We start from the raw sequence: 13814 nt of genomic DNA, 5'->3' as shown, positions 1-13814 counted from the left end.
TGTCTCCCTTCTTTTCTTTCTAAATCAACTTTTCCTGACCCTTTGTGAAACATCAAAGAGGGAAGAGCTTATTCCAAATCCTGTTTCCAAACGGAGGTTTTAAGAAAAACTGCTTCTGGTGTTTAATCTAACAGAGGGAATGTGCGTCCTGCCCTCAGACGTCCTGGTGGAGTGAATGAGGAATAATGCATGATTGGAAGGATTGTATCTGGTGGGCGGAGTGAAGGATTTCATGGAGATGATTCGTTCGTAATAGCTTATTATATTTGTCCATTATTCCCCCCACCCCCTAAACATTTTTATTAGTGTCTGCAGAAACTTCCTATGCCATCATTCTCATTTTTTAATATAATCAAAAGTCCTTTATTCGTCCCACAGCGGGAGAGTCACAAAAGGAAAAAATAAATATTTAAAAAAGTCCCCCCCACCTGCCTGAAACGCGTCCGTTGGACCCCTTTCTTTACTTTATGAACATAAGGACTATGTAACACTTGTGCTTCTATTGGCTAGCGCTCCAACCCATAGTACGTGATAGGGCTCTGGTTTCAGACAGAGGGTGATAGGAGGTGCTGCAGCACAGGCAGTATGAGAAGCATAAAGGGCTTTTTGAACATTAAAGCATGGAGACATGTCCCAGTAGAGACACTACATACTGATATGAACCTGAACATTAGCATGATATGTCCTCTTTAAATTGCCTGGAGAGAGTTTCAGTTGTGAAATCAATCTTCCCTTTCTCACAGATTTCTTATCTCTTTGTCCTTCCGTTTTAGTTATTCCTCATAACAGAAGCAGCTGCCTCTAAAAGTGTGTGTGTGTGTGTGTGTGTGTGTGTGTGTGTGTGTGTGTGTGTGTGTGTGTGTGTGTGTGTGTGTGTGCGCGCAGTAGCAGCCAGCTGTGATGAATTTGTGTGTTGCTCTAAGTGCCTTTTTATGAGCTGATAATACCTTTGCTGTCTCTCTCTCTCTCTCTCCCTCACTGCTTTATGTCGGCTGCGTTTCTTTTTCAACGGCAGGACAGACATAAAACCTTGAAATTGCCCTCCCGCCTGCAGCTGCAAACACCTCTTCCTCCTTTCCACTTCATCAAGCTGCATCGTTGTCTTCCTCCTTCCCCCTTTTCCCCTCTTCTCTGGCTTCTCCCCCCCTCTGGTTTTACCGTTTGAAGGTGCTTAAAATGGCAAACTTTACATACCTGCTTAACTATACCGCCCTGAGGCTGCTGGCATGTGTGTCATGAACAGTAGTACGCCATTACGTGTCCTTTTTCTTTAGCTAGTTAAGTATATTTTGTACTTTTGGAGAGTTTTGTATTGCTCCTTTTACTCAAGTATAGTCTTATTCCACCTCTAGACCTACAGGATGAAGAGGAGAACAAGGGGAGGAAGCTTTATTTTTAAATTATAATATCTAGTTTATTCCCAGGGTGAAGCAGTTACCGACAACTGTGAAATAAATGATGGGGCAGACAGATGGACAGACAGGAGGACGACCAGGCGGAAGGAGGAAGAGGTGTGTCTGGGAAAACGCTCGGGTGAGAAAACATCCGATTTTTGGGCCAGTCACTGCCAGCCTTTTCAGGGATTAAAGACTCACACACACACACGCGCACACACACGCACACACACACACACACGCCCGGCAGCGGCAAGTGTCTGCTTGCTTTATGGGTTGAAATCCGCACAACCAAATTCCACATTCCTCTCATTGCTGTCTCCATTTCATCATGAGAGCACGATAAAGAGGTGGAAGAAGTACTCAGGTCCTTTACTAAAGTCAGATTACTAGCACTACACTGTAAAAATACTCAATAGCAAGGAAATAAAGGAAATTAAATTAAACAAAACTGATTTCTGTGACGTAAAGCTTTGGTTTAAAACAGAATTTTTGAAGTAGAATGACAGTTATTAATATGATCCAGCGCATATTAACAATACATTCCCAAATTATCATAATAAAACCATTTATATCTGAAATGTCGTATAAATATAAAAACTTGAGAAACCATACTGTTGCAATTTTAATATCCATTTTCATTATTCACTTATACAGATAATACAGTATTTGCCCAAATAATGATTTCACTGTGATGATTTATTCTGTATATTAAAAAACGACAGGTTCTTAAGGTGTAGTTACTTTATTTCTTAAGGGTTGCAAACATCAAAGGAAGTAAAAAGAAAACACAAAAACAAAAGCATATTCAATTATATTCCAACAAACAAGACTAGGTGCCAAATGCCTTGAAATATTTATTCAGTTATAAATAATATAACAGCCTGCAAATGTCCATTTAAAGGAACAGTTCACCACAAACATATATCTCTTATCTGAGGTGCTATCTAATCTCATTTGTTTTACACCATAGTAATCTAGATTAATGATACAGGTGAGAGGTGAATTATGTGTGAACTGTCCCTTTAACGCCAACACATGTCATTTAATCAGTTTCTCTTCTCCCAGTCGTCCTTGCTCCACATTTTTTGTTTATTCTCCGCTGCGACATCCTGTGCCCTGCAGGAGATAGAGCACCAGACACTGAGCGAGTCCTCACAGCAGGGACGCTTCAGTGCAGAATTGTGGAAGTCTTTTTTGTGTCCATAGCTATTGGGCTGGTGGTGACTGAACTGGAAGCTCGTCTGTCTTCATGCTCTCAGCTGGTGGACTCTGTTTGGCCAGCTTGCTGTAAATAGTCATGGCCTAACGGTAGCAAAAACACAATAGTTAGGATTCAGGAATCACTCATTTAATCATTCAAATATGAATTATGTAGCACAAATTATTACACATTTAGTATATTCGTTGTGTTAAAGTTCCTCATACCTGCGTGACCATGCCACTGATGTTCCCGGCGTTGGAGGGCAGCAGCAAAGTGTTGGATTTTTTGGCGAGGTTGGAGAAAGCAGCGACGTACTGCTCGGCCACACTCAGGGAGGCCGCGGCATTCCCGTTCTGTTAGCAGACGAAACCAAAATGAAGTTACTGGCACATACCGGGAATATCATTCTCCAAATAATGCAGGATAGAGCCTGTTGTACCTGTTCAGCCAGAGCGTCAGACAGCAGACGGATGGCCTTGGATTTAGCTTCTGCCTTGGCTAACACAGCCTGGGCTTCACCTAGAGACACAGAAAAGTACATTTTGTATTTTTAAGTGCGCTTTAAACCTCATTTTACAACATTCCTCTTGCTCATATCTTCCCAAACGTGCTCGCATGATTGATTTGTTTAAAGTCTGAGTCACCAGATCCTTGTGCAACACATTCTGCAGGCATGCAATTAAATGCTTTCTGGATTTACCGTAATGACGGCCCCTAAGTCGTACACTAACAAGACCTTCAATTACATTTGTGATGGCATGATTTGTGCACGGGTCAATGGAAAATCCCAGTTGAACAAGTTGTTCAGTCAAATGTAAAATGCACCCACCGGCTGCCTTGTTTATCTGCTCCGCCTTCTCCCCCTCTGATGCCAGGATCTGAGCTTGCTTGCGGCCCTCAGCGACGTTTATTCCCGACTCCCGCATCCCCTCAGACTCCAGCACTGTGGCTCTCTTCTTACGCTCAGCTTCCACCTGGACAGGAAACAATGCGCAGAGAAAGAAGTCAAATATTTGAGAAACAAAATTAGTTTAATTCTCATAACCTGAAGGACCTCTCTTGAGAAACAGTCTTCAATTGTCTCAATATTTATACATTGAAGTATATATATATATTACTTTTAAGGGATGCCTGAAAGCAGGATCCTGCAAAATTTGTGTGTGTGTGTGTGTGTGTGTGTGTGTGTGTGTGTGTGTGTGTGTGTGTGTGTGTGTGTGTGTGTGTGTGTGTGTGTTTGTGTGTGTGTGTGTCCGTGTGTGTGTGTGTCCTACCTGCATCTGCATAGAGTCTTTAATACGAGGTGGGACTTGTATATCTTTGATTTCATATCGCAGGCAGCGGATTCCCCAATCGTCTGACGCCTGGTTGATGGAGCGCACAATGTTGGCATTCAGGGACTCCCTTTCCTGGAGAAGAAGCAGGTTAAAGGTAAATACGTGCATCATTATTTTGTTGCTAGTAAGATGTGCGGATGTTTCTTACCCTGAACACTTTATCCAGCGTGAGTTTGCCCAGTTCTGAGCGCATTGTGGTTTGTGCGAGCTGAGTCACAGCGTACTCTGGATCCTCCACACCATAACTAGCCTGCAGAGAGAAGAAGGCCTCAGTGTGGTGGATCATTTCACACATGATCCAATTGACTGGCACCACCTGCTGGCTTAACAGAGCTATTCCATTATGACACCAGTGTTCACCTTTGAAAAGACCTTTAGTCCCAAATTAATTGTCGAACACTGTGAAATGCAAATGTGTTTTTTAACTGTTTCTCAGAATTGTTATCTTATTATCTGCCATTATTTAAACCTAAATTACCCCCTTATAGCTAAAACCCACAGGTAGCACCCACCTTTGCCAGGCTCTTTTGTTTCTAGCTTATTATGACAAGCATACCTTCAAAGGATCCAAGATTCTCAGATAAAGGACCCCGTCAATTTGTAGAGTCACATTATCTGTTGAAAGAAAGAGAACACACAGTATAAAGCTTATTTGAACCACTAATAAGCACAATTGTTTTTGTAATTTGGAGGAAAAACTAACCTAGAGATACAGCCGACTGTTCGGGGATGTCAATGACAATCTCTTTCAGGCTTTGCACGTAACGAACTTTGTCAAGAACGGGAATGAGGAAGTTGAGTCCCTATGAAGAGAGGACAGGAAATGATAAGTCTTATATTTTGTATACCTTTACATAGATAAATTGTGCCTTGTGATAATAGCCTCCTCGTGTACAGGGCGATAATTACCGGCTCTAAGATCCGGTGAAAGCGGCCCATCCTCTGCACCACCCAGGCCTCCTGCTGCGGCACAAACAGCACCACGGTGTTCATTGGTAATCGGGAAGCACATCTTTGCTGGGAAAGAGTCACCCACAGCCTGGGGAGAGACTGCTGGGAGTTCTGCAGGAATAGGAGACACGTAGTGATATATAAATCAGTTCATATGTCCCTATTTCACAGACAAACAGTGTCTAGTTTGTGGAAAAACGGTCAGGGTATCTTATCTATCTATCTATTTATCTATTCATAATTACGTCATTACGTATTGCACGTAAAAGCGTGGCTCAATTTTCTCTTGAAACATTCATGCTTCATACTGGAGCTTAAAATGTATTTAGTTCATCCATTAAGCAGACATATCACATAGTAGTGCAGTACCAAAACAAAAGAGATACGTTTAGATACACAATTTATTCATATCAAAACAATAATATCTGCACCTGTTCACATATGCGCTCATTACAAGCTGGACAAAAGCATGCAGACACAGCTAATTTTACAAAATTTCCGCAGGTAAACTTTTTCTGGTTGTGTTCTGGATAAATAACTGTGTTTAATGATACACGTGCACATATAGGAAGCTTATATGTTAGGTGGTACCTTTTATATATACAGTCTATGGGTGGTACCAGTTGACATAACCAATACATTGTAAGAGTATGGCTAATGTTAGCAAGCAGCTAGCTAAGCTATCTAGCAAACTCGTCTGCGCAGAGAGACTTTAAGGCTTTTATAAACAGTTTTTTTACCTTAAAAACAGCGCCGCCGGTCCGACATAATGTCCCTAACATGTTTTAAATCAAACCGATTAAGTCCTGTATAAAGTTAGATAGAAATGGTAGCCTTCAAAGTCATGTTATAACCAAAATATGCTGATCGTCTCCATTGCTTTCAACAGATGTTAAAAGTCAGCCTCGCCCCCTGTTGGTTCGGATGATAGCACTGCAGCCAAATAAACTACTTGAATTATTATGACATAATAACAGTTTACTAAAGTAAAACAAATGCCGGCAAACATTATGTGTTTTTATTAATATCATTGAGAGTTTTGTCTTCTTTTAAATAGATTGTGTTATTTTGTCTCCTGGAAAGAAATAGAAAAACACTTTGCTTGTAAACGCCCTTGACAATTCAAGATGTTTTTCAAATCAATAATAAAGGACAGGCTATAAGATTACTTTTATTTTAGCTCCCATTATTTGCTAAGGGTCAGATAAACCTGAATGACTAGAATAAACTCTTAAAGCACTGCTGTCTTAGTAAACAGGTACAGGTCAAATATATAATTGTTGATCTTTTATTTATATTTTGCAGAATGAAATGCAATTTAACAACTATATTCTCATCTATTATATTTTGCAGGCATTCTTCATAAAGACACACGAGAAAGCCTCCCTTACTTAATTAAGTCTATGAATAATACACCAAAGTAAAGTGCATAATAATAATAATAATGCATTTCTCTTTTATTTTTATGTTTTTTCGCAGGAATGAACCGAATTGTAGCAAGACAGACAATGAAAATGACATGCTTATATTTGTTTTTCATTTGAAAGCATATTAAAAATATGTTATGTCAGAATTTAAAACAGCTCAATCATGTTTTTAGCAACAGTGAAGAGAAAGCAAAACATAAAAGCTATTTTAATCACAGTGATAGCATTTTTATATAGTCTTTTAAGACAATAACTTATACTGAGTTTAAATATTTAAGAAGACATTTTGCCAAAATAAAACCCACTAAGGAACTAAGAAACATTTTTAATAAGTCTACTTAAATAGTAATTTAATAGTCAATACATATGTTTATCGTATATAATGTACCACTCACATACACATGGCATGTTTTGGCAAAGCATTCAAATGTTTAGTTTCATCACAATATGCATTATTTGTTCTGGTTTCTTAGTGTTAATGAGAGCTGGTAAAGACACAAGCAACACATGTATACGATGCAAACCACAGAGATTAAACATAATTCAATCATGACATGTCTGTTTTATATTCTTCATTCATTTTCATGTGTTATTAAGTTTTTTCTGCAGAGTGCTTGTGACTGACGCTGTCATGGAGGACTACACAGTGAGCGTGAGAACTCACACACACATACGGGTTATACAAACAGCATGTCTAATCATAACTGTAACAAGACTAAGCACAGAGATTTTAAAGTCCCGGGAGTGAGGCTGCAGTATTCTGAGGGTGAAGATGACTTTGATAGCTTTTCTAAACCAGGGGTAGAACAGAGCGTAAATGAGAGGGTTCAGACAGGAGTTCAACAACATGATCCAAGACAACACAGCAAAGTACGACAGGAGGTTTGACGTGGCCTCGCCGGCTATAGAGGGGTAGTAATACGGGCAGAAGCACATCAGAAACACAGCTATCACAATCCCCAGAGTCCTAGCTGCCTTAATCTCTGATATCTTGATGATGGGAGCTGCAGGGACAGTCTGCAAGCGGATCACACGCACCTGAGAGATGGCAACCACAAACACCCTCATATACAGAACCACCATGACAGTACAGGGCCCAACAAACGTGACAAACAGGTCAACAATTCCTGCAATGTGGCTGATGACCACTACACACTCTCCGTGGCAGGTTTGGAACCTGTCCGGCTGCCCTAAGTGTCCAATCATAATGCAGCCGTTGTAGAGGAAGGAGCAGGCCCAGCACAGACACACTGAGGCTTTGGCTCTGGGCAGGGTGATCTTAAAGGAGTAGAGCAGCGGCTCACAGATAGACAGGTAGCGGTCGATGGAGATGAGCACCATGTTGCCCACAGAGGCAGAGAGCAGGCAGTAGGAAACATACGGAGTCAGAGCGCACATGAGCCGGCCCAGCAGCCAGCACGTCTCCATGTAGCGAAGGCCCTCGATGGGCATCACCAGCGCCCCCACCACCAGGTCGGACACGGCCAGGGACAGCAGCAGGCTGTTGGTGGGGGTGTGCAGCTGCCGGAAGTGGGAGATGGAGATGATGACGAGCAGGTTGAGGGTCACTGTGAGCAGAGAGAAGAAGGCCAGCAGGGTGTAGAGCAGAGCGGACTCAGAGCGGGGGGGAGGCAGGCGCCTGCAGGAGGAGTTGAGGTTGGGGAAGCAGAGCGGAGAAGCCTTGCTGCTGTCCATCAGGGAGGAGAGAGGGAGGAAATGGTAAAACTCTCTACAGGACAGTTCATTTATCCTTCTTCAGCATCACCCTCCCATTTTGCTAAGAGATGATGTCACTTCTGAACCTCAAAATATTCTTCATCTTTATCACCCTCCCTTTTTTTATTTTCATCCTTAACCAAAAAATGATAAAGAAAATAGGGCAGAAGACCACCAAGGAGATACAACCCATTCAAAAACGAAAGAGGACATACATAAAATCATAACTAGAATATCTTACACAGGTACATTCATTTAATACATGGTCAAATGACAAATGTGAAGTTAAATAAGTACAAAAAAAACAATATACTACACCACGAAGCTTTGAAATAAAGATACATCCCACTTTTAAGTTAGACATGTGATTTACAAGACAAGTGTCCATGTCCAATACTGCAGTCAAATTATAAATTAACATTGAATGATTTTCTTTGATTTTCTTTATGCTAAATTCTAGGTATATTTCTGATTGGTTTCAATGCATCACAGTACATTACATTACATTTAGTCAAGTACTGTACTTAAGTACAATGTTTTGGTACTTTGTAATTCTACTGTAATACAATTCAGAGGTAAATAGAGAACTTTTACTCCACTACATTCATTTAATACTTTGCAGATCTGGATTAATAATGTGAAATATAATCAACTCTTAAATCAGACTTTAGTTCCACCTGGAGTAAACTCACAAGTATATAAGTATACACAGTATACAAAGTCATTCAAACTAGCTGCACCTTTACCAGCTTTGAGAACACTTTCATGATCAATCATTATAAAACATATCATAAATCATTAGAAAATGAGCCAATCTGCATAATAAGTACTTCCCGTACTTTAAGTGTATTTTGATGCTAATACTTTACTGTACTTTACTTGAATAACATTTTGATTGCTGGAATTTTACTTGCAAAAGAGTATTCCTACACTCTGGTACTTTTACTTAAATACAATATCTAAGTTCTTCTTCCACCTCTGGTTATTCATAAAGGGTCTTGGGTGTCTTGCTCATTAGAATCAGAGGAAAAACGTGTACCCTTTTTGATAAGAACTACCAAATCCTAATTGACTTTCATATGATGAATGTTCATTTCATTATTTCCTGTTTGCTTAATAGTAGGGGGATTTTTTAAATCTGGGATCTGTTAATGTCTCCATTGATTTTGATTAATAATTGCAGAACCTAGGACCATTTCTCAAAACGATTATTGTATCATCTTATAAGCCAATACGTTTGTAGCCAGCCTAACAACACAGCATAGTTAGAGAATAAATTGGTCGCCCTGTAATGTATGTGAAAAGACAATTTCCTCAAATGATTGTTAAAAAAGGCCGAAGACTTATTTTAAAGGGAACGTTTGGATGTTTGGAAGCGGAGTTGTATTGTAAATACTCATATCTCCAGTAAACTTATTCTTAGCAGCTTAATATTCAAGCAACAATAAGTAAACTCTTCTTCTATGGCATTAAGGCAGAAAGCAACAATGCATGGAAAAACTTTAAAGTACGCGAAGAGTCTCTTTGTGACTTGTTTACCTGTTTTCATCATTACTGTTTGTTTTTGAACACCTCAGATTGGACTTGTGTCTCGTGGTTTGGAGGTGTTAAGATACAGTTTATACAGGTAAACATTATAAACCTTCTGCTAATGAGGCACTTGTTTTGCTGTTAGGTGTGAAGCTGTAATATGAACTCAGAGGAATTACTGTCATTACTGTTTGTGTAGATGTTACATCATATTTTAGCTTTACAGTAATGTAGTTATTATTTGATGGAAATTGGAATAAAAATATGTTCTCACATCAACATCATCTTGGCACTATTTTATTGTTACTTACTTTTTAGATACGGGTCCCCCCTTATGTCCGGTACTCATTTTTTAGATAGGGGGGACAGCCCACATTGGAAGAAACCAACAGACCCACTTCTATACAAGGTGCAGTGTCTTTTTTTTAGGTCAAACCACCCAAATACACAATTAAAAAGCTCGATAAAACAAACTCATAGCATCTCAGATTATATAGCTTAGAGAAATACGTGATGATCTAGAAGACAGGAGGTTGAGAGGTGGATTCTTGTGAGGTGCAGTGATTTTTAGGCCCCAAATGAAGGGGTTGAATATACAAGAGTGGAGATTCTCATGTACATATGTAGCTTTGTTGCCAACTGTCTTTTTTTTGTTTTGACATACTATACAAAACATCTGGATTCAGTGGCAAAAAGAGGTCACAGTATACATTTATATTGCAATAAAATCACTTGCGCAACCACACAGAGCAGCTTGAAACCAGTGTGATCCCTCTGTCGTAGCAGCTTTAAAATCTGCTTTATACTTGCAAGTATGAAGTCCCCTCCAACGGAGAATGTCCTGTTCTGGGTAAAACAGGCTCTCTTTATAAGAGGACATCAAAGCAGATTTACATTACAACAACATTCTGGGAGGCCAGCGTCCCCTCAGACACAGTATGCAAAACCTCACACCCTAAACACGTCTGTTGACCACACATACATTTAAGGTTCACTCCCAGAGAGATGACCTAATCAGAGAAACTAAGGTTAGGAATGTTAACACATTTGATTGCACAATTTCCTTAACACCTCACTGAGATGGGGAGACTGGTTTCATATTAATATCTCATAATTCAGCTATTACAGCTGTAAGAGCACAGAGTGATATGTATTATTCGTACAAACAGCCCTCCGAGATCAACACCCACGAAATGTCAATTGTGTCTGAAAATGAGACCACAAATCGCACTGATGCTGTGACTGTCAGCCAGGGTCAGATGTTTGTTCCCCTCTGTAGGATGGACGTGAGGATTCAGGAGGCGCTTAGCTGATCCAATCATGCTTTTTCTTCAATTTAATTTCAGAAGTCATCTCTGAACACAAACCTTCCCGTTTATGTCATGTCTTATATTAGTTTTACTTTGAAAATGTTCGTTTGGAAAACAACAAAAACCCACTTCCTGTTTGGGTTGCTCTGATTGGCTGATTCTAACAGCGCAGACTGCTCTTTTACATCCATGAGACTGCTGGGAAAGCGCGACATTTAAATCTGCTTCCGGTTTCTGTCTGCTGCTGTCGAAACGCCAGACATGGAGCGACATCATAACAGGTACAACTCTATTGCATTTCTTGCTAGAAAAACGTTTTCTTTTAATTATGTATTCTTTTGAAACATCAAATACATCGCACTTTAATCCGCCGTAAATAACGACTCTTTTAGCACCGATAGCTGCCGTTCACTTCCGTATGAAGAGCGTGTAACACCGAGTTACATACAATCATCCACCATTTAATGTTTTCTTGCCTTTTAATCCAGATACCAATTTGTTCAAACTATATACAAGATATTTTCTAATTCCTTTGCTTCCACTTTTCAATTCGGCATGTATAATATGCCCAAAAATACTGTCCTAATTCTCTATTACTCACTATGGTCGTCAGCTTAAAGACCCAGGACTAAAGCCACTGGGGTATTTATGTTACCTTTGTTGTCTGTTGCTACTTTGGTGGTAATATCTACCCATGATCTTTTGACTATCCTCATTGTGGGATTGACACGTGGCTATACAAGGGTGTTATTTCATTATATAGGTTTACAGAACATAAAAGAACATGCTCACTAGTACAACTTTACACATAGAAAGGGATTCTTGTAGCACAACTTTGATTCTTTTAAAAAGACTATCTGTATAACTAACAGGCACAATAACACCAGGTGAAGCTGATGTGATGATCTGTCTGTGATTTCCAGTGTGACGAGGACTCCCCTCAACAGTGTAGCAGTTCAGAGGAGGAGTAAAAGCAAGAGCTACCGGTTGTCGTACCGCAGCGGCATAGGGGCCGCTTCCCGCCTCGCCTTCACTCCAGGATTGACAGGACGGAGGCTCAACACCAGCAGAAAGGCTCCAAAGTCTGACAAAATCACTGTGAGTCAGCCCAGGCTATTGTTCTCCATGTTTTCAATCCATCAAACATGCAATTAATAACAATGTGACACAGGATGCTCACCTTCTTTTTCCTTTCCTTGTCAAGGAAAAGGTTACGAAGGAGCAGCTGGCCTTACTGGTCAAGACTGAGTGGAAGCTGTCGTATGTTACTCCTCTCTATCAGTTCAGGCACACCCAGCTGAAGAGCTACTCCAGGCAGCTGTCTGCGTTTATTGCTGCAGAGAAGCTGCAAGGTATGGCGGTGGATGTGGAGGGAACACAGAACCCCTTCAGAGTCTCCTTCTCTCTGTTGCAGGAGATGACTGAGTCAGCTGATGATGCTGTGACCGTCCTCATTCAGGTATAGAAATGCACCTTCGCATACAAATTACACATGGGGCAGTATATTCCACATCATTCATTTAATAATCACATGTAGTAGTGGCACAAAACACTAATAATATGAACCTGAAAAGGAGCAAAATAGGGTCTATTTCATTTTTTTAAATGGACCCACATTGTATTTATTTACGTTGTATGCTTTGTGCTGTTTCTAACGGATCATTGTCCCCCCACAGATCCATTCAAAGCCCTTGTTTGCCAGGCAGGACGAGCCACAGAGGCCAGTCTGGAGCGGCTGGCTGACCTGCATCAACGGAAACCTGGAGTACCTGCGCTCCCTCCCTAAGGACTTCGTCTGCCTGCCGCTCTTCTGCAGCAGCGAGGCCGGGGGTCTCACCTCTTTGGTCAAATCCTGGTTCCAACAATCCTTCGACTGCTGCTTTGGCCCTCTGGAAATCAGCCACACGAGCCTCCAGTGGCTGATGGCTTTATGGACTAACTGCCAACAAGAGTCCAGCATCCGGCAGCTCAAAATGATCTGGACTCTTCCAGTAGAGCCTCAGCTGCAGGTCACATACACGGTGGACGCTGAAGACGCCTGGCAGCTGTGGAGCAGTGTGAGGAAGGAGAATACAGCGGGGGAGGGGGGGGAGAACAGTATTGACATTGAGGAGGTGATGAGCTTCATGCAGGGGCTGAAGGGACACTTCTTCAGGCACTTCAGACTGGATCTGTCTGCAGGCAGGCTGAACGAGGTCTCCACAGCTCTGGGATCAGCCAAGAGCAGCGGAAGGATCAAGGTACCGTCGGACAGAAACAGCTGTTTTTCAGTAACACAGTAAATGTAATCGTACTAATATTTGTTCCTTTCTGTTACAGTTCTCCAACAGCAAGTACATGATCACCACGCTGATGCTTCTGACAGAGTGCGCTCTCCTCAAAATGCCCATCTGAGTGACACGGTAAAGACGCAATAGCAGCATGTCACAGAACACATTCTTCCTCCCAAAAAACTGCTTGAATCACCTTTTTTAAATACAGAGATCAGCCAACCATCTTTTTTCGTAGTAAAACAACTATTTTCCAAATAGAAAATTCTTCAATTGAGGAAATCTCGTTTTCATAATTATGATTTGAGTATTGAGATAACGTGTTCCTTGTTTACCATGTTGTCTATTCTGCTGCAAACATGTAGGTTCTTCTCCTTTTTGTAAATGCCAAACCGTATATATTTGTGTCCCATTGTTTGTATAAATGTGTCATTTTCTAAGTGTAAATAAAAGTTAAAAAGCAGGTTTGACTGATGCATGGTATTTGTTACATCTGTGGCTGTAGAGAATGTTTTTATTTGTATTATTACTGGCTAACAGTGTTTTACTTGTACAGTTGATATTCAGGGTTTCAATAATCTGTCTAGATATTTTTAAGAAATATTGATACGACATTTTAGTACAAATGGATACCTGATTATTAGACTCATTCAATACCTTTTTCATATTTATTTTTAA

General features: G+C 40.6%; 3 protein-coding genes across 4 annotated transcripts; 1 reads left to right on the top strand and 2 right to left on the bottom strand.

Annotated features, from left to right (window-relative positions):
• Positions 1-2034: 2034 nt before the first annotated feature.
• On the bottom strand, positions 2035-5783 carry stoml2 (stomatin (EPB72)-like 2). Its single transcript, XM_010781798.1, has 10 exons — positions 5624-5783; positions 4842-4994; positions 4636-4735; positions 4489-4547; positions 4081-4182; positions 3870-4004; positions 3428-3572; positions 3038-3117; positions 2823-2951; positions 2035-2699 (listed from the first exon to the last, which is right to left on the bottom strand). The coding sequence occupies exons 1-10, from the start codon at positions 5663-5665 to the stop codon at positions 2604-2606; spliced, it is 1041 nt and encodes a 346-aa protein (XP_010780100.1). The 5' UTR covers positions 5666-5783; the 3' UTR covers positions 2035-2603.
• A 456-nt stretch (positions 5784-6239) lies between these two features.
• Positions 6240-8005, bottom strand: LOC104954638 (trace amine-associated receptor 13c-like). Its single transcript, XM_010781797.1, has one exon. The coding sequence runs from the start codon at positions 8003-8005 to the stop codon at positions 6971-6973; it is 1035 nt and encodes a 344-aa protein (XP_010780099.1). The 3' UTR covers positions 6240-6970.
• A 3048-nt stretch (positions 8006-11053) lies between these two features.
• cenpl (centromere protein L) lies at positions 11054-13599 on the top strand. 2 transcript variants are annotated; one of them, XM_010781795.1, is made up of 5 exons: positions 11054-11147; positions 11790-11964; positions 12071-12325; positions 12543-13106; positions 13186-13599. In XM_010781795.1, exons 1-5 carry the CDS (start codon positions 11128-11130, stop codon positions 13258-13260), a joined length of 1089 nt encoding a protein of 362 aa, XP_010780097.1. In that variant the 5' UTR covers positions 11054-11127; the 3' UTR covers positions 13261-13599. The 2 variants fall into 2 exon arrangements, with proteins under 2 accessions (XP_010780097.1, XP_010780098.1); XM_010781796.1 differs by having other exon boundaries at positions 11075-11147; positions 12077-12325.
• Positions 13600-13814: the final 215 nt, after the last annotated feature.

Source organism: Notothenia coriiceps, unplaced genomic scaffold, assembly GCF_000735185.1.
Source record: "Notothenia coriiceps isolate Sejong01 unplaced genomic scaffold, NC01 NC01_scaffold00023586, whole genome shotgun sequence".
NCBI classification, from domain to species: domain Eukaryota; kingdom Metazoa; phylum Chordata; class Actinopteri; order Perciformes; family Nototheniidae; genus Notothenia; species Notothenia coriiceps.
Note: the sequence above shows the minus strand (reverse complement) of the source record. Positions and strands in the feature narration are given on the sequence as shown.